Source organism: Syngnathus scovelli, chromosome 10 (genome assembly GCF_024217435.2).
Source record: "Syngnathus scovelli strain Florida chromosome 10, RoL_Ssco_1.2, whole genome shotgun sequence".
In the NCBI taxonomy this organism is placed as follows: domain Eukaryota; kingdom Metazoa; phylum Chordata; class Actinopteri; order Syngnathiformes; family Syngnathidae; genus Syngnathus; species Syngnathus scovelli.
Genome location: NC_090856.1, coordinates 7,863,528 through 7,887,116, shown reverse-complemented (window position 1 = coordinate 7,887,116; position 23,589 = coordinate 7,863,528). Strand labels below are relative to the sequence as shown.

Here is a 23,589-nt window from a genome sequence, read left to right as displayed (position 1 = left end):
CCTACTCCGGGATCAATAAAGTTGTCTGTCTGTCTGTCTGTCTGTCTGTCTGTCTGTCTGTCTGTCTGTCTGTGGGTAAACATAATTGCAAAAGACTTTTTTTAAGCTTTTTGTTGAACAGTGATATATATTGTTTGTTGTTTGTTTTTTGTTGTTTGTATTCTTTAAATCATGTTCAAAATAAAGATTCATTCATTCATTTTTTAACTTGTGTTTTACAGATGAACACCATCAAAAGGATCTCTGTTTAATGTCAATGTAGACTTTGTTGGAGAATCATAAACACAAAAGCTACATACACGACAGCTGTGTTCCTCCATTATTGTTTTGGCTGTGTTGTGGATGCTTCAACTGAACACAAATGCATTCCCACCATTTACAAATCTGTCATTTAGAGAAATATCCAAAACAGCTTGTCATCAGCAGCATTACAACATGTAAACACTCCCTTTCTTCCTCTCACGATAGTCAGCTGGAAGAAAACTCAAAATCCCAACCTTTAATTTTCTGTGAACACATTCCAACAAGGTGGCAGAGCATTAGAGGGAGATTACGACACCTAATGGAGGCATTAAGGAAGACTGTGTGGGGGCACGCTGATATGTCAAAAGAGCAGGTGTGGGCTAGAATGAAACATGACCTGAGCTCCGGCACGGCGGCACACGGGCCTCCACAGGCTCGGCTCAAGTGCGACCGAGAACGATCCAAGTGGGGCGGCGGGACAACATAACTCAATCCGGGCCAATCAGAGCAGGATTACCAACATCTGTCCACATGGATGAAAAGGACTTTAGGAGGTGTAAGGGAAGTAGGCCGCCGACTGTGGGACCATCAAAACACAGGAAAGCCCCCAGCTCGGGCTTCAAAGCTTAACTTGTTCTGATGTGGCTGACAATGTCACACAGACTCATTGAGCTGCTTAACCCGGGAAAAAAAATTGTTTATTACAAGTTGACCAGATAAGGTAATGGCTTGGAAAAACTGGAAAAGCCCAAGATGCTTCTTCTCAGCGAAAGAGATTATCTACAAGGAGCCTGTTGCGTAATTGTCTAGCCTGGACAACTTAAATTTCACGACAGAAATACTACATGACTTTAAAGTCAGTTGGTAAGGCAGCAAAACACAGCGGACACGTCACTGTTCCTGCATAGCAGTAGCGATCGAAAACTCCATTCAGATTCCTGTTTACTTAAGAGATGAGCCCCAAAACACAGTCATTCAAGCGCTGGTCCCTTTATCTCGTCATGAATATTCCCATAATCCTCTGGCTTCTATCCCGGAGGCCCCCTTCTTTTAAGATGCTGGGAGTTGTGTGGGCTACTGCGGGTGGAGGGATCTTGCCCATTGACAAAAAGAGAGGGAGGGAGGCCCAATCCCTTCTTTCAAGAACTTCTCGCTGCTTGAGCCCCACATGAAATGATATCTCGTTCACTCTTACTTTGTAGGGTCTTGCTAAGCCTGAACGCAGCAGAGGGAGAGCGGCACCAGAAAGCTGTTAATTGACCTGTAATTACCCGGCCAAGGTTTTCATTTTGGGTTTGTCAGTTTATCCCCGTGTATTAATCAACATTTCAAATGTGATAGGCTGACATTTGTTCAATCCATGAAACTTAAAGAATGAGAACATTAACAACAATAATTGATGAATGCTCATTCTGTCAAATCATTACAGAATGAAAACCAATCATCTTTCTACATTGGAGCCCACTCTTTCTAACTGGAGGTAAAATTGAGGGAATAGTAAAGAAAATAATGTTTTCAACAGTAGGTCAGGTGCCAAGGTTGAGGCTTCTTTATCCTCCGAAATACTGACAACAGCAGCAGCAGCAGCATCTCACAGTATGGTCGCTAGAGACCCGAGATGAAATTCAAGACGCCGCTTGTCATCGCGCGCACGTAAACTTTACATCATCTGAGTGCCAAGGTCACGGTGTAGCTGAGGACCTGGAACAGTTGAACATTCTGCTCTTTCCATCTTTTGTAAGACAATCTCTTAATGTAACAAACAGAAAGCTCCTGTTTTCCTCCACATGAGGCTTGATTTGTTACTAAATGTGGATTGTCACCGTGTAAAAAGCAAGTCAAGAGCAAAAATGAGCAGTGATGATAGACTGAACACCATGTCAGTGACAGAGCCATGAATCAGCCCTCCTACCTGCATGGCTTATCTAGAAAACAGATTGTTGGGAAAAGAGTGGCCGAAGATGAGGAGGGACATGTCTGAAGAGGTTAAAGCTCCGGGTCAGCCACAGAGCAAAGAGCGCTAAAACTACAAAATGTTGAGGGGGGAATAAAAAGGCCCTGTGATACATTTTTTGAATTTATCTTTTTTATTTTTTTTATTTTAAATAAGGCAAATGTAAAGCTGATCATAAATTCCTCCTATACACGTGTAAGGAGAATAAATTAAGTTTACCATTTTATGGGTGAAGATAAATCATTTTAAAGCATAGCATTGTTGATAATCATAAATCAAAACAGGTCATTTCTCTTGACATTAGAAAGGCAAAAATAATGCTGAGGCGTTATGACATTCCAACTCTGCATCTACTATTTTATTTTCAAAAATGTGAATCTTTGAAAGTGAGCACATAAATCAGGGACATGGCAAATTACATATTTTTAGTTTGGACTGATGAAATACCTATAAGTGGTGCAGCACAACATAAAAATGCAAACAAATTACATTTAAATGTCCCCTTTTGAATAAACAAACTGGAATCTAAAAAATAAAACATCTGAAATTTCATTTGGTGCATTAACAAAATAAATAGAGTGCAAAATGTATTCTTGATGTGCCACCCATAAAAAATGAACGGGCTATCTATCTTTGTGCCAGAGACAGAACTGCTGCTACTTGTCATCTAGAAGAAGCTGCACGTGCACACAGCAGCTCAAGATGATGCGTCATCCTTTCGAGCAGAGGAGAACAGATGAGGCTTTCTTAATCACTCTGGAGGTAGCTGCTCCAAGCAGGAGATGAAAGGAAAGGCAGAGAAGGCATTCCAGTGTGCAAGCCCAGACAACCAGAGCATTACTAGACAACCAGAGCATTACTAGACTCCGCCTCTTCCCCATTAAATGAGGAGAGAGACTGAGTTCATGCATGTTTTTTTTTTTTTTTGGGGTGGGGGGTGGGTCTGTTTACATTAAAAATAACACATACCTGATGCGTTATATTGACAAAAGACAAGGAATACTTCACATGCACAGTCCCAAATTTCACAACATGCAAGGAAACAATACATAAACAACAGAAATATTAAACTTTTCGGATATTTAACTGGTCTTGAATTATTTTTTCTTCACTGATTAAACCTCCTGCACTGGTGGAGCTATGCCACATCCGAGCAGTGTCACTTGAACATTCATTACTTACATATATACTGTACAATTCTGCTCATACTATAAGTAGTGGATAGACAATTATAAATAAAAGGAAAAAAAGTTTAAGAATGCCAAACTTGCTCCACATAGTCTCCAAGACTGATGATGTATGTCTGCACCTGTACATTTTCTAAAGCATCTCTCACTGATGAACAAGACATCTCACACTTCATTAGCAAGTGATCATTCTGGCAACGTGCCGGTGTCCTGCACTTTTTTCCGGTGCGCTCCACACAAATGATGGTTTTGATGAGGTGCAGCTAAGCAGCCAAGTGACATCCCAGTGGGTCTCCAAAGAGGCCTGTGCTTGCACGTTAGAGGCTGGGCCTCGCTCCAACGGAGGCGAGGTGCCATACAGCTGGTCTGGCACATGCTCACTAGCACGCATGCACGCCTCGTGCGCACGCACTCACGCCTCGTGCACTGTAGTTTGAACCGCTGATTAGCACTGCTTTCACGCTCTCACTCACTAATGCACACACCTGACCTCTATTTGTAACCCGATATGGAGCGGGCCTTTCTGCAAGTAGGGGCAAATAGAGCTTAACAGACTGCAGACTGCCCCTAGGAGCAGATTTCTGCCTTTGTTAAGCGTGTTTATTCTTCCTCCTGCCTCCTTTCTTTTCCTCTTATTTGCCCTCTTGAGCTCATGGTCAGGTGGAGGGAGGTGCAGCCTGTTTTTACAGGGAATACAGACACAAGGGTCAACTGGACAGATTTTGACCAAGAGCTACAGATGGAGGGAAGTACGATGGGCAGTGTTAATCTGAGTGATGCCTCCGTCACAGTTTAGGCCTGACCTAATTGGAAAAATAAATGGAATTTTATTCCCGTCAATATATTAGGGAAAGGAGGTCACACTTTGGTAAGTGTTATAAATGCAATTGAATAAGGTGAATACAAGACTTGAATGGAAACATTCTGTTCCGGGACACTAGCCGATCTCTGTTTTGTACATCTTTAGAATGTACAATTCCTGAGTAAAAAAGAGAAAGTGGAAAAAATCTGCCTTCACGGTATTGTATGTAACATTTTAACATTTAAGTATAAAATGCAGCCCAGCTACACAACAGTGTGTACTCAAACTTATATTTGATTGACAACCAAAGACATGGAAAAGTTTGGACAGTAACAGTAAAGGATGCCATATTGTAACCAGCTTGACATAACATCACTATAAAACTCAACTGACAATTTCCAGAATGTTTCCTGTGTAAGGCATATTTTCCAACATCTTTTGGACTTTCTAGCAAACAATAAGCCGGCATGACTGGGATGTCTGGGATGAGTGGGACATCCTACAGCCACACAACCAGCCAGTGACTGACTGACACGTAACATATAAGAAAGCAAAGATAGTAAGCTAAATGTGAGTAGATATTCAATTACTCACTTTTGCTTACAATATTTCAATATTATCCTGAGTGGTAAGGTTTTGTCATTATACTACCAATAGATCACAAAATGGTCAATTACACTTTTACCCTTTGCCATCAGCCATTAACCTTTCTATGTTGACAAAAAAAAAAACCTTACTGATAATACAACATGGTTATTTTCCTAGAGTCAAATTCTAAACTTTTTGACTCTATGGGTTTGATTATTTTCCAAATTTTCCCCAATGCAAGTACTAGTATAATTTTTTCTAGCTGATACCCTTTTACTGCTTTTGACCAATTTGCTGAGACAGTGTTGCAACAATAGCCAAACCATAAACATGGCTACAAACCTGCTAATGTACTTAAAAGAATAGCAGTAAAATGTTTCCGCAGACTTTTGCAGTTTGCTCCATTGTGCTTTGGACCATGTCAATGAACCAGCCCATCCGTGGTCCAGACTGGACTAATGGAGCCCGCATATGCGCACACACACAGGCTGCCTTACACACACATCCTCAGCAGAACAAGTGTCAGACAGCTAATGACCCAGAAATGCCACTCAGCCATTTCAAAGATGAAGAGTTTTTGGTGAGGGTGGGGGATATTCAGTCTATAACTTATAGCTATGATGCAAAAACGAAATTTAAGTGGCAGATGGCAGTTTTTGGAAATACATCAAGTTTAAAAAAACCAACCCACCATTGTCAAGTTTTCCTTGTTTTTTTTATTCCCTGTAAAGAAATGTGCATGGGAGTGTGCTATGGTTCAAACCTGTACAACACATGAGATTCCGACTACATTCCCACATCTGTTGCTGAGTAGGATTTGGTTTTGGGAATTGAGAATGTCAAGTCTGTTTGACAAAGTTTGGGCTTTACTTAAGAGGCGAGGCGGGTCCTGACATTCCCAAGAGTGTGCAAGTTTAAGGGAGAGAAACCCTTGTTTTGTTGGTGGTTCTACCTGCAAATTTGTGTTTGGCCTTCAAGCTTCACCAGCTGGATCCATGTGTATTTAGATAAACTATAAATTTTGCATCCTGCTTTTCAAGGATATGGGCACAGAGGTTTGACAGTACAAAAAGATCTAATAAAGGCCTGTGTGTGCCTTGTTAAGATAGTTACCTCTCCTGGTCAAGCAAATTAAACAGAAAGACAGGCCTTGGCCAACTGTAGCAATTATTTCTTATTAGGATGCCAGGATACGAATTTTAAGAGAAGCATAAACAATGGCAAACGAGTTTTTTCACATATTAAATAAATGCTTGCCTTTTAGGGTTTATTCATTTATGTCTGAATACGTTCATGAGTTGCTTTCTTGGCCACTGCTGCCACCTACTGAGCATTTTTTCCACAATCAGAATCCACTTTATTACCATTTTGACACCTCTGTGTTGCAATAATAGACCCTGCAAAAAATTCTACATTCATTTTCTATACTGCCTTTATATATAACATACTCCTTCACATCTACAAACAATTTAGTCTTTAATTAAACTAATAAGCAGGTTTTTGGAATGTGATTGGAAGCTTGTGTACCTGGAGAAAACCCATGGTGCAGTCCATGCATAATCCACGCAGGAAGGCCAGAGCTCAGATTCGCACCCCCAACCGCTGCTCTTTCCATAGCTGGATGCCATGTTCTTAGACCGTCAAGGTTTGTTGCGTTGCTCTCAAGCTTGTCTGGGCTCGCCTTCTGATGGACGCAAACCACAACAAGAACAATGTAAGAACATTACAAATGCCAGCCGACATAGTTGACCTCGTTTTCAGTTAGCCAAAATACATTGACGGTCTGTTTACCAGGCTGTCCATGGCCCTCTCGTTCCACTTGTGCCTCTTGATGCTCTCATCCTTCACGGCCTCCTTAAGCTTGTCAAAAATGTCATCCTGGTCTTTGCCTTTGTATTCAGCCATGAAGCGAGCAAATTGCTCCTGCAGCGTCTCCCAAGCAACCTGAAAACAAGACCAGCGTTGTCAATCAAAGCAGTAAACAGGAAGTTACTCGTGATTAGGTAGATTGCTTACAGACATGTGTCCAAGGGATGGTTTTGAACAAAGATGCTCTTAGAAGACTTGTTGGTCGGCTGGGGGGGAAACGCTGCATTCCAGCTGGGAGGACGCACACTTCACATTGCTTCTTGTCCGGCGATGGTCATAAGGACTTTGTGCACGCACACAAAACACTGATTCTTGCCTGACCTAGGTAATGCGGACGTCATCAATCATAACTGAGAAAACAAAAGTGAAACGCTTTTGGAGGATTCACTTTCAAGTGCATCTCCATCACCACAGATGTGATTGCACTCGACTGTAGATTCCAATACATTTTCACTGACTTTTCCACTCACACGCACGCACGCACGCACGCACACACGCACACACACACACACACGCACACTATATCCCCTTATGGCATTTTTACAATGGAACAATACCACACCATACCCCCAAGAGACTAAACCAGAGTTGCGACTCATTTATTCTTTTGTTCTGGATAACTCTCTTCACTGTCAATAATCATAATTTCCATCCACTAGTGCAGGTTGGATAACCAGACCACCCCTGTTGTACATGTCCTTGGACCATTCATCAAGAGTATTGATTGTAAAGAAATGTTGCCATGCAGACGAGGCACAACAAACCAGTATGCATGTCTATTGCTACAATCCCTCTTGACAATACTAAAAATATTTTCCTCCTCATTTAGAAGCAGTTTATATGGAGTCTTTTTGCATTCACTTTGCCTTGATAGACTATTCCTTTACTCAATCCAGGAGCCACTAACCATCCACAGCACAATTTGTGCCATGTGATCAACTACGTGTTGGTGACTCAATATGCAAGGACACTATAGACATGACCTGACCTTTGGTGTTTTATGTGTATGATGTAACATTAACTCCCAGACAATTAAAGGTGCCAGTTTGACTAAATTTAGGTGATGACTTACACTTAAACATATTTAACTACCCTCTAAGGAAAACAGAGGATGGGGAGTTGGCGACTTTTGCACACTCATGTTCAACATCAGTAATTAAGTTCTCATTTATGTGAATGCTTCTACAAGCGTACATAGCCCCACATGCACCCGATGCCAAGCCACTGTTCCCTATTCACAGTGGCGATTAGGCTAATTGCTGGGTTGAGGGGCCGCAGTGGCGCCAAACAAGCATGGTGGCTGGCTGAGTGTGATTTGATGAGCTGTGAATCGATATAGCACACAATGGACCAATGGGAACCTGCAGGAGCATGGCCATAAATCTCTGGTTTTCTTAGCCTGTGATTGTCTCGGCTAATTGCTGCAGGAGGGCAGAGCTAACATGGGAAAAGTGTCAGGATAGCAAAAGTAGCCAATCAAGTGAGCTGGGGAAAAGGGAGGAGAGAGGGTTTAAAGGAATCATAAATAGCACCTGTTTAGTTAAAAGATAGACCGTAAAGAACAATTTTGACACATTTTGACTTCCACTTAAACAGTAACTGTTATGTTAAAAATTAAGTGTAAATTTGAGTAATTTGTGCTTACATCTTGTGTCTGGGTGACAGGGTCTCCTCACTATTCTACATTATTTTCTTTTTTTTCTTTCCAGCACTGCCAATTTCCCATGTCACAATAAGTCCTGCAAAATTTCTGGATCTAATATTAAAATTGCAATTTTCCAGTTCGCCATCAATCAAAAATTTCGGTGTTGGCCAAACTTCCCAGAAAGTCTGATAAACTTTCCTTTGAACAAATGCTGATTGAGAAGTCATGGTGAAAAAATGTCATTTGTCAATTTTATTTTTCCGTTAAACACAAATGAAATAAATAAAGAACAAATGACTGATCACGCCTTGCAAACATGACTTTTAACATAAACTATTATTCAAGCAACCATTTCACTGATTTTGTTTCAGACAAGTGCACTTTGTCCTCGTGATTGGTGCTGTGCCGTAAAGCGCCGCTAATTTAACATCACTATACCTGTTTGAAAAAGCCCATTATGTCTTTGTAGCCATATACACAATACATACGTACGTACATACATACATACATACATACAATCCACGAGTACTGTGGTACACACACCCTTTAAGTTGAATTCTCAGAGTAGGAAAAATGAATGTTTATATGGACGACAGTCAGGAGTGTTCCAAGTCAAGATGGGGCATGATCTGGTCTCTAAGAGAAAACTAATTTATCATGGTTGATCATCTATCCTCTACTATCATGGTTGCCAAAGTGCAAAATATTAGAAACAGCTCTGAGTACGACTCAGTGCAGTCCGACACCACTGCCGACTACAACCAGATCAAGAGATACGTGAATAGAACAAACATTGACAAAACTGAACAGTTAACTTTGGAAGGGCATATTTTTTTGTTATTGTGACTTAAGTGTCAATGCAGTGTTCAAAGACCAGAAAGAAATGCAGGACTTTTCCCCTTTATCTATTAGTTTTATTATTCTTAATTTACTATTAGTCCAAATTACACACAGACATGCTAACCTTTTCTTTATTTTTTCCACCAATTGTATTTACACGTTTAAATAAAGTGGATTCTTTTTGTAAAACCTTTTGGAACATGGGAATGCGTACTCATCTGTGTGAAGTGAAAATGAAGCACACACTGATAAACAAAATATGGAACATGAGGGTAAGTTGTATGGACTTTGTGGACAGAATTAACCAATAAGTGCTTTCTTAATTTCCAGTCCAGCACTGACTCTTTAAATAATAATGTGTCCAGGTCCACAGTTGGTTCTTTTCAAATGGTGCCTGGGGATCCAACGAGACGCAAAAGCTCAATGAGACAGGGTAAATGTTCAAATAGCCACAAACATGCAGCCTTCTTCTCCATTGTCATGGTTTGTTGTCTTCTTCCAGATTTAACTATGGGAGGTCTTGTCCCACTCTTGACCAGGACAACTCCCCCCAACACAGAAAGATATACTCCAAGAGAGTCTTCTGATAAATCTTCCTTCCTTTAAGGTCCAAGTCAAGGAGAATGTCAAGGAGGTAAGAACTTAAAGGTGTGAGTATTAAATTCAGATGAGGGGGTTGTGGGTGACGTGTGTGACATCCAGCAGTCCATCATGATCAAATTCTATCAATCAGTGCATTTTTTTCTTCTGTGAGCAAAACATTACCTTAATTCTCAACAGTTCTGTGAAGCAGAGTGGCGGAATAAACAGACATGAGACATTTTACTTATAATTAAACCTATAGTTTTACATCTCCCAAAGAACTCTACCTTATTTCTTATTTCTCTTTGTGTAGAGCTTCTATGAAGGCTTCAAGCTTCTCCTGGATCTCACGAACCTTCTCTGCAAAGGATCACAAAAGTCAGGTTTTGCTCAGACACTGCCCATTTCACTAAATGGTCTTGCACAGTTGAACGGTTTTAAAATACCCGCTTTCTTAAACATTGCTGCCACCTACTGAGCATTCGCGGAACACCTGCAAGTGTTGCAATGTTTCATCCTGCAAAAAATATACAAATGCATTCAGTCTTACTGAGATCCTCGGCAAGTTGGACTCGGCGGCCAGTGATGAGCTGAGATTTCTTCTCCATATCCTCTCCAAAGTCCTCTAGCACCTCTTTGACATTTTTCTCCAGTCGGCGCACTGAGAAGTATAGAATTGAGCAACAAGTACAAGACAGTACATGCATATTATCACTTATAATACCAATGCATTGCTATGTAAAACTTTGCATATTTGAGAATGGTGCCCAATATCTTAAGCGTCTGCACTGGTCTTTACCTTCAGTGTTGGTGAGCTGCTGTCGTAGTGTGTTGGCAGTGATGACCAGCATCCTCTGAATTCTCCAGAAAAGGACGACATCATTGCACTCCAACTGTGGAAACCGCGCAAAAGCCACTTTGAATAACTGAAGGTGAGAATGATAAGCTTAGAGCATTTATTTTCTTTTACCTCAGAGTCAACAAAGTGCCTCTGGTAATAGTAGAAGCCCCTTTTGCAGAGGTTACAGTGGGCCAGAGCTTTTTGCAAAAAGTGACGTCGATAGAGCTGATGCCATGTATCTTTGATCTGGAGTGAAAAATCAAGGCGTTACTCATCAGACCACATTCTAGAACAATTATTCGAGAACAACAAATATCCTGGGCTCACAAGTACTGGGTCCACTTCCACCCCTCGTCCCTCCAGGTTCTTCCTGACTGTGGTGACCTCATCGTTGGCCAGGTAAGCTGTATGCTCATCGTGCAGCTTCAGCAAGCGCTCAAGCTCTGTTCTTGTTTCATTGCGGATATGCTGTTAAGTGTGGGGGATACGCGTTGAGCACTTAAATCATGTATTGTTAAGAATATTTACCGCTGACATTGAAATCCATCGATCCATTCATTATCTGGTCTACTTATGAATAAAATTAATAAAATCGCTTAGATTAATTAAAATTTTGTAAAGTGTGCAAAATGTTAACATTAATATTAACATAAGAGTAAGTGTGCATGTGTGTTGAGGGAAAGAAGCAGCGCAACAATGTTGATAACATGTAAACAAACATGTAAATGACTATCAAGTCTGCAAAAAACTAGCATGCACATTTTATTTATCGAATGAAAAGTCGATACAGTAATCTGGCTGACGCTGCAGTTTAGCGGGAACAGGCTTAGGAAAAGAAGAAAAGTCAATATAGTAATTATTTAGAAAAATGACCTGATCTGGTGTTCGGTTCTTCCAGTTCATCCACCTCTCCTTCCAGTCTGGACCCACCATGTCTTTGATTACAGCTTCAGCTGAAAAAAAAGTTAGGTGACATTATTTAAGACCGTTGAAAAGCCCTAGAGAATTAATCGATTTGTTCTCAAGCTAGCTCAACACTTTGAAATGGCTAATAAAAATTGCATTTAGTGGTAATGCAATTGTGTGATTTCGGCAACTGGGGAAAAAAAACAAAACTTGAAATTAGAGTAAAACAGTATAACTTGATTAGTTCTACAATTATGTCCTCAACCCTTCAATTTCTTTTGCTGTGTTGGGAAACCTTTCTCCGATTGACGCCTCAGTAAAAAAAAAAAAAAAAAAACGGCAATAAGCTCATAAGCGTAGAAATTCTGAAGGGGTTATTGATGTTGATGCATCAAACCACAACATTTCAAACGGCGTCACTGCCCTTAAAAGCATGGATGAAATATAGGTCATCTACTTCTGTAGTCGGTTGCTTTTTCTGAAGTTTCTTTCTTATGGGGGAGTTTGAAATGCTCATTGCACACTTTTTTTAGGGGGGAGGGAATCCAAAGGCGGTCACTTGTCACGTTGCTAATGGAAGAAACACACAGCACAGCACATACTGTCTTTGAGGCGTGACTGCAAAGTTTGTTCCATGAATTGAATTGCTGCATCCCACTGAGGCTTGTCCGTAATGGAACGGTCTTCCAGGGCATTGTGCTGGATCACCCTCTGATGACACACACCACAAGAACATTGTAAGAACATTACAAATGCCAGCTGACATAGATGACCTTGTATTCAGTCTGCCAGAATTTGTCTATTTACCAGGCTGTCCATGGCCCTCTCATTCCACTTGTGTCTCTTGATGCTCTCGTCTTTCACAGCCTCCTTCAGCTTGTCAAAAATGTCATCCTGGTCTTTGCCTTTGTACTCAGCCATGAAGCGAGCAAATTCCTCCTGCAGTGTCTCCCAGGCAACCTAAAAACAATATCAGTGTTTTTTTTCTTTTTTTCTTTCAAGGCATTTCAAATTTTTCAACAGATTTCCTCATCACATTACAATAAAAATTGCATTATACTGTATACAGGCATTGTATACAGCAATGAATAGACGGACATCTTCAAAGCTTTTACCTCAAGGGCTTTGTGTGGAAGCTGCTTGTCAGTCCACTGCTTCAGTTTAATGTCTACAGTGGTGTTAAAGGTCCCCGAGTCCATTGTTTGTGCAGCAGGTAGGTAAATGTTCTCTATCACATGTGTGGAAACACGCTCCCACAGCTTCTTCTGCAGGATGGCTTCCCTGTTAAGAAAATGAAAGATCCTAACATCAGCTGTGATTGCACTTGGCTGTAGATTCCAATATGGTTTCACTGTAACCCTGTTAACAATTAAGTCTTGCCACTGGATCCCCTCGTGGCAAGCCGACAATGGAGCAATACCGCCCTGGCCTGTGCACCACGTCACCATGAGACCAAACCAGGGTTATGACTCATTTATCACAAACGAATGTTCATATTTCAATATGCTTCCTTCTCTTTGTTCCGGATAACCATCTGCACTGTCAATAAGCATGATCTCCAATAGAGCAGGGTGGATAATCGGGCCACCCCGTTCATGTCCATGGACGATTCATCAAGAATATTGATTGCAACGAAGTGACGGCAAACACACAAATTATTTTACCAGTGCTGTGGAGTCACTTGACTCAAGTTGATGACTTCATCCAAGATTTCATTCTTGGCCTTTTCGTACAGTTCATTCTGCAAAAAGACACCTGCATAATTAGTCTACTATCAGATTAAAAAAAAATCTATTTACATTTATCTATTCACGTTTATCCAAAGTGTTATTTGTATTATGAGACAGTTCATACTAGAGCTACTGGATGACATGATGTGTTTTTTTGTTTGTTTTTATTGTCTTACCCGGTCCAGTTCTCTCAAACGAGGATAATTGTTTTTCCACTCTGTCTCCAGGTTGAAGCGGGATGCTAGAAACCAAAAAAATAAAGTATAGTATTTCAAATATGAACATATAACTAACAGGAATAACAGTTTTCTCTAGTATGACGTGCAAGCAAATTTATCAAGCGGTAATTTCACAGATGCTTGTGATTGGATGATCATCAAGGTTAAAATTTCAAGGTAATAAGTGTATAAATCAACAAGCAAGGCCAGCACAGACAAGACATTGTTTTTTGTTTTTTTTTTACACGTATGACCTTACGGCAACTCTGAGACCGTCTGATGCTAATGGTGCATGTACACATCTCTTTACGCACCTGATGTTAAGATACTGCTCTCTATTCCAATTGGAGATTTGGCCAATTGCTCGGTTATAGTGCCACAGTGGTTCTGAACAGGGATGGGAGACTGGCTGAGTGTGATTTGATGAGCAGTGGATCAATATGGCACACAATAGGCCTATGGGAACTGCACGAGTAGGGTAATAAATCTCTGGTTCTCTTAGCCTGTGATTGTCTCAACTAATTGCTGTGGGAGGGCAGAGCTAATGTGAGAAAAGTGGCAGCATAGGAAAAGTATGGCCAATCAAGTGGGCTGGGGAAAAAGGGAGTGCGTGGGATAGAATATGCACAGTATATTTTTGTTCTCAAAAGAATGCTGCTTCTCGGTGAGGTGTAGGTAGATAGCTGGGTCTTGGCCTGAAGCGTTAACTCATTTGTGAAGGAAAGAAGCACAATGAGAGACGACCTACCTTTAAAGACGTCTGCTTGCTGCTCCACAGACTCTCTGACCATCTTCCAGAAGCAGTCTGAAACGGCTAGACTCAAGTTCTTCGTGGTCACCTGGTGGGCCTTCAACATGCCGTCCCTAGGGACAAAAGACACACGTGACTGTCGGCAAAACACAAGCACTATAAAACACTGCATCTAACTTTCTAACTAATGTAAAAAAATGCAAGGAGTATCTGCACTGTTTGCGCTTACCGCAATAATCTGGAGTTCTGGAAGAAGTCCTCCTCATAGTCTTTAATTGAGTCAATACTCTCGCCACTGCTTCCTGTACATGAGTCGGCAGAATGACAAACCCAGTTGTACGAAGTTAAATTACAAAAAAACATTTACTCCAGACAAATCAAGGCAAAAGGGAACATCTGGTTGACAAAATGAGTTGATTGATGTTGAAGTAATACACACACGCTCTAATGGGAATTACCTTTTCCTGTCACGACAGCAAAGTATCCCAGAGCCTTCATGGGAAACAGTTTGCCCTCAACTATTTGTTGGATCTGAAATAATTAATAGATTTGTTTATTTTCAATGCCTGCAACAGCAATCTGTGAGTATCAGATTAAAAAAGGGATGTGCACCCTTTAGGAGAAGAGCAGTTTATAGCTTCTAATAAATGAGCAAATACATTTCTGTTCTTCAGCCTGCAAATATATTTTAAATGACTTGAAAGAAGTCTTACTCTGCTGGGGCTGGCCAGGTTCTTCTCAGCCAAGTCCACTTTGGTCAACACAAAGATTGTCCTTTTCCCATGGGGGTCCATTTGGCTAACCAGATCAGTTACAATGCTTCGCTCTGCATCCACGCTGCCATCTAGATGGAGGCAGATTAGCAACTTTCTGTTACCTTGCTGGCTTCAATATAGTCATTTCAAATGGAAATGCAAGATCACAACTCACCTTGAATGCAAAGGATGATCGCATTGGGGTTTTGCATGTAGGCCTTACTAATACTGAAGATGGTCTCCTTAGTGTCTGATGCCATGCCTGACGTCACAGTCTGATAAGGGAAAAAAAATAAAACACTTCAAGGGCTTCTTTTAAACTTCATGAGTTATTTTTTTACAATAAATTATGAAAATGAAAGACCCCATTGATCTGTAATTGGACAAAAAAGTCATAATAAAAAAAATTATGACTGCATAAGAATGGCTCTCTAAGTGGCTTGTGATTGGCTGCTGACCGGTCCAGGGTTTGCCCTGCATCTCGCCAAAAGTCAGCGGGAAGAGGCTTCGGCTCACCTGTGAGCCTAATGAGGATAACTGGTGCAGAAAATGGACGGATGGAAAATAAAAGACTGCAGCGAGCTTTACTCACACTGATGACACCCGGTAAATCAACAAGAACCATTCTCTGGATTCCTGGGCCTTTGACACTTAAGGATATTGTCTGTTAATTAAAATCAAATTCACAGTTAGACAACACATTCACAGAACAAAAAAGTAAATTCATGCTTTCAATTCACATGGAAAGCTAATGTACAAACCTCACAGCTGACAGTTTGTCCTTCTTTCACACTCTTTCTCATCCGCAGCTCAATCTCATGCCTCAGAGCAGCCAGCTGTACGGCACAAAAAAGAAAGGTTAGTTTCTGTATGTATATTTGTGCTAGATGGACAGAAATAGTCTTACATCTTCCTCCTTGGTTAAGTCAAACTCACGACCACTGTCTTTGAACAAAGCCACATGGTGGGGGCCTTCACTGAGTGTCACCTGCAGAAAGAAAACATACTGTGAAATCAAACAACACTGTTCCTTACAAAAGAAAAGAAAAAAATCACAACAAACTAAATTCACTCTGGTACCACATAGTACCTTAACAGGAGAACGTGTCATCATCTCTCCAGAGCCTCTTGGAAAAATCCTGGCCTGTGCAATCATCTCCAGGACACTTGTCTTGCCAGCACTCTGATCGCCCACCACAACCACCTTTAGGGACAGTAGGAAAGAAAAGAGGGAATGAAAAATTATGCACGAGTGGTTAGGATAATACAAAAGCTTCATTTTGGAAAATGAAATATGTTTATCACGAATTCCAAAATAATTGTATTAAAATAAATTACAAATGGAAGCGACATAAGTGTGATTTCTCTTCCATGTTTTTTGAATTGCACACACATATTTTTTCATGAAGTGTACTCAATGCATGCTTCGTACCCTGGGTAAATGGTCCTGTGTGTTGTAGTTGGCATCATAGTCAGACAGGATGTCCAAAACTTCAGAATACAAATCAATAAGGGATTTCTACAAAAACAAGGAGACAAATATTATGACGTACCTCGTTTACTTTGGTGCAATAAAAACTGTTCATTCAAGGTTTTGGAAACAATGGCAAACACTTAACACAATTGTTGGGTTTTAAACAGAGTGCAACCAACCTTTACTTTTCTTTGGTGGATCCCTTTGTCGTCCTTTTGCAGAACCACTTTCCTCAACTCCTTGTTCTCTTTCTCCAGTCTCTCCAGCATGCGTTGATACTTAAGCTATGAACAGAGGACAGGAAACAATCAGTCCCTTGACATTCACTCAGAGGACATATATCACAGAGTAGATAACGTCTAGATTTAATGCATTGTTTTTTCATAAAGACCAATAGGAATAAACAAACAAAAACAAATTAGCGATTCAAATCACTATTCAGATAATTCAGGACTGTACAATAATATAAGTGTATCAAATTCTATATCAAAACTAAAACAGAGTAGTCGCTGTGAGTCTACCTGGGTACGAAGAAGGTCTTCTTGGAGCTGATCTATCTTTTCTTTATCTGAGGACTAGTAATCAAAGGAGAGGAAAAACAAAAACAAGGAACAATAACAAATTGAGTTAATTCTTCTTTTCTGCATGACTTTCGGGTCACCTTTAAGTCACACAACAATCACTTGTTAGTTGCACATTGTAATAAGACAAATTTAAGTGTATGACGAAGAATAAAAAGTCTGGGGGAAAAACAAAGTCAGGCACACAGTCCATATTCTGCCAAGGTTCTGTTCTTTTCACCTGTGGTGATGTAAAAGAAAGATTCACATGACATGAGCTCTCCGACATTGATACAGAAATCACAAAATCGTTCACAGGCAATTAAAGTGTGATTGTATATTCAAACCCCAATCAGGTACATACTTTGTACATGTGCAGCAGATTTGTTTCAATTATGAACAACAATACAGGGGAGACACCTCAAAGGAAGAAATGGGATTTGGTAGGAAGACAGTAAAGACATTAAACTGCAGAATGATCAAAAGTCCGTTAAGTCTTGATGGAATGCACAAACAGTGTTAAGATTGTTTGGAATGTTAATAAGAAAGAAATAATTGTATTTAGAAGTGACAATCCTGCACACGCCTTGACTACACCACAGACATTTCAAAAAGTACACCTCACACCATGCAGATGTTTTCCAATCTTTACCACATGCTCCATTACAGAAAAAGGAGTCCAATTGTGCACGGTGAGTGGCATCTTGGACTAGACAATGAAGGTCCACGTGTGGCCTGCCAACAAGCTACCTGCACAGCAACTTGTAGCCTGACAATATATACTGTAGGTGAAGGTGATGGGAGAAGGGGCTTTCATCATGGGGGATTAACTCAGTCTAGATTTGAGCATACTTAGAGGACTTTCTAAAATATAAGCAGTATGATATTGTGGTCGGACAATGTATCTGTAGCATAAAATGTTTTTCTAGGGTGTGGCAGTATAATGCAATGTTGGGTGTGGTGGTTACTACAATACTGCTTTACTTAACATCTTGGCTGGATTTGAATTTCTGCTCCAAGTCCCTAATTCAGATTGAACTTTCCTATTAGTTTTTTTATTTGCAGAGACTCATATCCAATGTTGCATAAAACCCACATTCGCAGATGCCTAAACAAGGATCTATCCTTTTTTCAGTGAAGTAGTACACTGGGTTCCAAATTACACATTATATATATTTTTTTATTTTCCTATATAGTCAATGCAAATGATTGATGATGAAGTCATCAGCTGTTGAGTTGAAAAAAGAAATTGTGTCACTTCAACCATGCAGTTTGAAACTCGCCCATGTTAGTTAATTTTAGTGTGTTCCATCGACGAATGCCGCCAGCCTTAGGGTATAAGATTAAACTAGTTGTGAACCTTTTAAGTGGTTTTTTTTTTTTTTTGATAGGGTGGCTCTAAGTACGGTGGGACCTTCACCTTGCGTGTGTGATGAGGGGGGCTGGGGTTCGGAGGCGGAGTGGGAGCAGGCTCTGGCGGTGGGGGACGCGCATAATTGGCAGCAGCTGCCCGTCGGACCTCTTCCTCGTGCTGTTGGATCTGCTGCTGAATAAGAATGAGTTCGCCGAGCAGACCCTGCTGGGGGTATGTCATAATGAGAGTCAGGCAGGAGGAGCAACACAAACAGCAATCAGCCCACAAGGCCATTGCGATTCCCCAACATGGGGCTGACACATAGCGGACCATTCACTGGTAGTGTTGCTGTTCTAGCTTGGGTCAAAGATTCACCTAGGGGAATCTTGCCACCATCATCAGTGCAATGCAACACAACAAAGGCTGAGGTCAAACTGATGGCAGGAGAGGCGACTAATACCACAATTAGCACCTCTCAGCAAGTGGCATCATTCTTTTTTTTTTTTTTTTTTATCCTTTATCACCCTCATCACGATCGAAGACTTTAAAGTAAATACACTTGGAAATTAAACCCATATTTTCACAGCAAAAAAAAAAAAAATCAACAGTTGACGGCTTTCAACACTGTAGGCTGGTGATGCTGCTGAAGATGACAACGATAAGCAAGTGCAGGTATGTTACTGTATCAAGGGTGAAACACATGGGAGCGTGCAACGCCAGAAATTTAGTTCACTCCATCCCATCATGACAACATTTTTGTGCAACACAGAGAATTGTAAATCTATCTGATAACTTATCAATCATCACACTATAGACAAAAGTCTTGGGGTACGGCGCCTCAATGACGTCATTTGGACAAGGATATGCTTTCAGCTTTTTGAGACTGCGCCCCTGTGCACAAAGCAAGGACCCTTTGTGTATTCTTGGCTGAGATTGACAAAAAAATCCAACCAACATAATTGAGCCACGCCCTCTCATCGAATATCAGTGACCTCAGAATCTTGTTTAAAGTCTTTCAAAAAAGGAGTGGACGCCATTAAAGCAACATAACTTGAAGCACCCCAACTTTACCCTAGTATTATATGTTGAGTTGTCTTGTATGCTATTTGATGCGTTATGTTGGAGATGATTATAGATGAGGGGGGAAAGGACATCATGGGGGGGGGCAATATTTTACAATTGCTCACCAACCAATACATAAAACAAACATTGTGGTGGGGGAAAGGAAGAAGAAGGACAAAATAGTATAAGTGGGATGAAGCAAGATGACCAGACACATAAAAAGAACACCTCATCAGTGTGTATAAACAAATTCTGCCGCACAGTGAATACAATGTAATAGGGTCCCCGGGTGTTTTTTTTTTTCAGTGGTGATGTGACCCGAATGTACCACCTTAAACACAAAACCTTTGTTGAGATTCTTGGACCACACATCTTGCAATTTTGGTGAATAAGAAGAGTCAAGCAGCAGGAAGAAGATGTTAGGGTGAAGGGTGAACTTACTTTTTTGTACTGCTTGTCATCTTGAGAGGCTGCGGTAGAAGCATCAGTGGCTTTTAATGGCGGCTCACCTGAAGTTTCTAAAAGAGAAACAGCAGCATTAGATATGTCTTACAGGTATTTTTTGCATAATGCATACATTCCACAGGTGACAACGTCCGTTGCTAAATGTCAGATGTGTGGAAAATCTCACAATGCCTGTAAATTTGCATCGAATGAGCCAATAAAAAGTATTCCATACAAAGATTCTGCACACTGGCTACGAGGTAATTATTTTACATTGCTGAAATGTGTGTCATTTTCTTTTATAGTCTTTATTTGAAGCACTGTAACAAAACACAGAGATTTAATTTTCCACTCTGTGTTTGGGGGGAAAATTGGCTGATGCAATGTTAATAATAAATGAATGCTGTTATTGCCATTTTCCAAGCATCTGAGCAAGATTGTACCATTTAGAACAAAACATATGGACCAGCAGACAGAGAGGGTGGAAGTCAAAGGAGGCATAAATATACTAGTAAGTAATAATAATCATGAGAGGAATTGGCATGACGAAATTTCTAACTGAAAAAAAGAGACGCTACATTCTATGAGATTTTCATTTAAAATGCAATAATAACTGGTTCCAAATAAACTCAAGAGTGTTTGAGACAACACAACAGTTACACTATGCCCAGTGAGAAAACTACTGCACACTAATTTCAGAACCAGCAATGACTGTTAATGGCAGCAAATTGAAAGCAAACATCTCAGCATGGCAAGGATTCCCCAAGTGAACGAAATCACATGAAGATGCTGGTTAATTTTTTTTTTTTTAAAAAGCAGAAAGATGAGAGGCAGGTGGGTAGCACTAGTGAGTTTTGGTGTACACACCTAACAAGAGAAGCAGACCAGAAGCTCCTTTGACTTCACTACCCAAACTGACACCTGCGAATAATGGAGGAGAAAGGAGGAACGACACAAAAAACAAAATAATCATGAAAGACAGAAGCAGTGGGATGATGGTCAATGCGGGGCCACATGAAAATGGCGTGCAAAACAAAACATGCTTCAGCAATTGTTAAGGCGTGTCAGTTCATTTAAATAGCCAATGCATTCATTCTGAGAAATGTTATTATGATTAAATTTCTTTCACTATATGTGAAAACTGCCTAATGTATATATATATATATATATAAGAACTAATTTGCGAATGGGTGAATATGGCAGTAAGCACACAGCAATTATTTTCCCCTCATCATATGGTGGTCTCACATTTTAAAGATAGTAAAAAACAGTATGTGCTTACCTGAAAACTAGGGTTGTAAGGACTATGTGCAAAATATTTGTTTTGTTTAATTCCTCTACTCTTAAAAAGTATGTTCGATGGTGACAATTTGGCCCAGGAACAAATTCACTTCATCACTTCCACTGGGGGAAACTGGTTTTGAATTTGGAACAAACAGGAGGTCTATCAGTGTTGTGACTTTAATGGACATTGTACTATTAGTGTCAAGTCATTGAATAGTGTTTGGCACCGCACCCATCATCAGATAAATCCCGCACAAAGCAAAGGCGCAGACAGCGGGTTACACCCTGACTGTGTTTTTAGTTCATTTTAATGACTGTAAGATTAGTCACACCATATTGCAACATCTAAGGTCGGTTACATGTTGGTCATAAGCATCTGCCCTGTGACACTGGTTCACTTCCAAGTTGTTCTCGTTTCAAATTGTTCGTTTCGAATGAGGTGCAAAATCTCTTGCATTTTTTTTCACATGATGTCATGCATTATGGCTGTCCAACCCCCAAGCTTTGTTTGACTTTTTAGGAAGATGAGGCACATTGACTGACTCACCAGAGGACAGGAGACTTTTGATGAAAGTGAAGTTCTCCCCGATTTTGTCAAAGTCAGGCAGGAGCTTAGCTATTTCCTCCATCTCTGGTAGAGCTTTGGCAAATTTATCTGAGGACAACAACACTGACAATGAAAGTAATTCAATGAAATGCAAGCATAATCTAGTCATCAATAATACAGTATGACCAAGTTTTTTTTTTTACTTTTACTTTAGAGCATAACAATGACAACACTTACCAAGATCTATTTGTTCGCTGAGTTCCCACACAAAGTCAGGAATGACCCAGTTGTATTCGCTCAAATCAGGCAGCATATCCTTCCACTCATCATAGGTCTAAAAGTAAATTGATATAATTGAACCGTTCCACGGAACAAAAATGGTTGTAGATCACTGCTCAATTACAACCTTGCCCTGGATGATAAGGGCGGGGACACAGACACAGATCGAATGCATACCTTCTTAGCCGTGTATCCTCCTCCCACCGCGCTGCCAAGCAGAATGTATCGTAGCTTCAGCAGCCTCGCAGCCAGTCGGGCCACCCAGAAGTTGCGCTTCTGCTGGTAGCCCCTGCCCCCCGATCCCGGAGGCGGCTTCGGTGGCCGCATGGGCAACCGTGACATGGAAGTGAAATAACGGGCCGCTGTGCGATGAGGTGGACGCTGAGTGTTGGTGTTTCCATAATAACGGTGGTGGATGGCGCGGTACAGAGGGTGCAGCTTCTGAAGTGGTATGCGAAATTTTACCCCTGTCCTGGTGGGGACCACATTCCTGCATGCCCTGCTAACAGAACAAAACAGTTGGAGGTTATCCAAAGACACCACCAATATGCAAAAAAAAAAAAAAAAAAAAAGAAATTGGTGCTGAAACAGCTACAACCTATACAATGGTATAACTGGAATAAAATAGATAAGATCATGGAATGAATTCAAATCAAATCTGGCATCATGCTCGCTATTGCACTACAATACACCACTTGGCTCTACTGAGTTCATAAACATGGGCAATTATGAACTGTCCATACATTTAGTCAGGGGAAAAAAGAAGATATGCGTGCTGGTTTCTGCACTTTTCACACTGTAAATGTAAATTTTCTGTGACCCCTACAACCTAAACTTAGTTTTAAACAACAAAATTACAAAGAAGATGAACTTTCATGTTCATCATCCATCAAGATCTTTTTCTATACTGGTATAGTATTGAAGTGACAATGTTGGTATTGTGACAATCCAAGACATGGAGTAGAAATGTATGATTGTAAACAACCAGAAATCATAAAACTATGTATTTGTGATGAAGGTAATGCATTAAAACATTACTTGTGAAAAATGTACATTGACTTAGAGACATCATCCGTTATCTTCATCATGCTAGTTGGTCGTTTGACGAAGCTAATGACAACATAGATCCAGGTAAGGCCCACTCACGGGCTGTATAATGACATTCTACATATTTCTTAGAATGTGTTATCATATTTGAGCAACTTTATATGCACAGGTATTTACTGAGAAATCAAATGAGAAATAATTAACATCGATTTCTTAAGAGAGCCAAGTAGGCTATTGCTACACGTTACCTCTTCGTAGACGACTAGTAAATGATGAGCCCATTTTTGTATAAAATGCAAACTTACCATGTAACTTTACCTCCAACGCGCAACATGTTGCCAGCAAGATGACACAGAAAAGTCATACATAAAACATATCCCTATGCATCTTTCCACAGGGTACACACCTAGCCTGTTTGTTAGCTAAAGGACACAGGGCTAGAATGACAGCCCACTTCCGGTATTCTAGTCCTGCAAAGAAATCAGTCCTGACGCAACCCACCAGCGCAAAAGCTCCGAACTTAATTAAAAGTCTGAATAGTTTCTTCAGTGGCCCTAATCCTCTTCCGTACCTTCACGTGTCCCAAAATAAAATATTAAATATTTACAAATTCATCAATTTAAAATG

The 23,589-nt window shown here is 40.5% G+C and overlaps 1 protein-coding gene across 11 annotated transcripts; it reads right to left on the bottom strand.

Moving 5' to 3' along the window:
• Positions 1–8,517: 8,517 nt before the first annotated feature.
• opa1 (OPA1 mitochondrial dynamin like GTPase) lies at positions 8,518–23,435 on the bottom strand. 11 transcript variants are annotated; one of them, XM_049716915.1, is made up of 31 exons: positions 23,268–23,435; positions 22,093–22,417; positions 21,874–21,970; positions 21,637–21,759; positions 20,673–20,726; positions 19,803–19,879; positions 18,366–18,524; positions 16,907–16,960; positions 16,565–16,669; positions 16,344–16,430; positions 16,002–16,115; positions 15,819–15,899; positions 15,673–15,747; positions 15,504–15,575; positions 15,087–15,186; positions 14,870–15,000; positions 14,615–14,687; positions 14,386–14,458; positions 14,154–14,269; positions 13,364–13,428; positions 13,122–13,198; positions 12,573–12,738; positions 12,265–12,417; positions 12,060–12,168; positions 11,425–11,504; positions 10,879–11,019; positions 10,681–10,797; positions 10,510–10,603; positions 10,261–10,371; positions 9,998–10,070; positions 8,518–9,910 (listed from the first exon to the last, which is right to left on the bottom strand). In XM_049716915.1, exons 1-30 carry the CDS (start codon positions 23,324–23,326, stop codon positions 10,006–10,008), a joined length of 3,153 nt encoding a protein of 1,050 aa, XP_049572872.1. In that variant the 5' UTR covers positions 23,327–23,435; the 3' UTR covers positions 8,518–9,910; positions 9,998–10,005. The 11 variants fall into 11 exon arrangements, with proteins under 11 accessions (XP_049572872.1, XP_049572875.1, XP_049572881.1 ...); XM_049716918.1 differs by having other exon boundaries at positions 18,366–18,521; XM_049716924.1 differs by having other exon boundaries at positions 21,637–21,744.
• Positions 23,436–23,589: the final 154 nt, after the last annotated feature.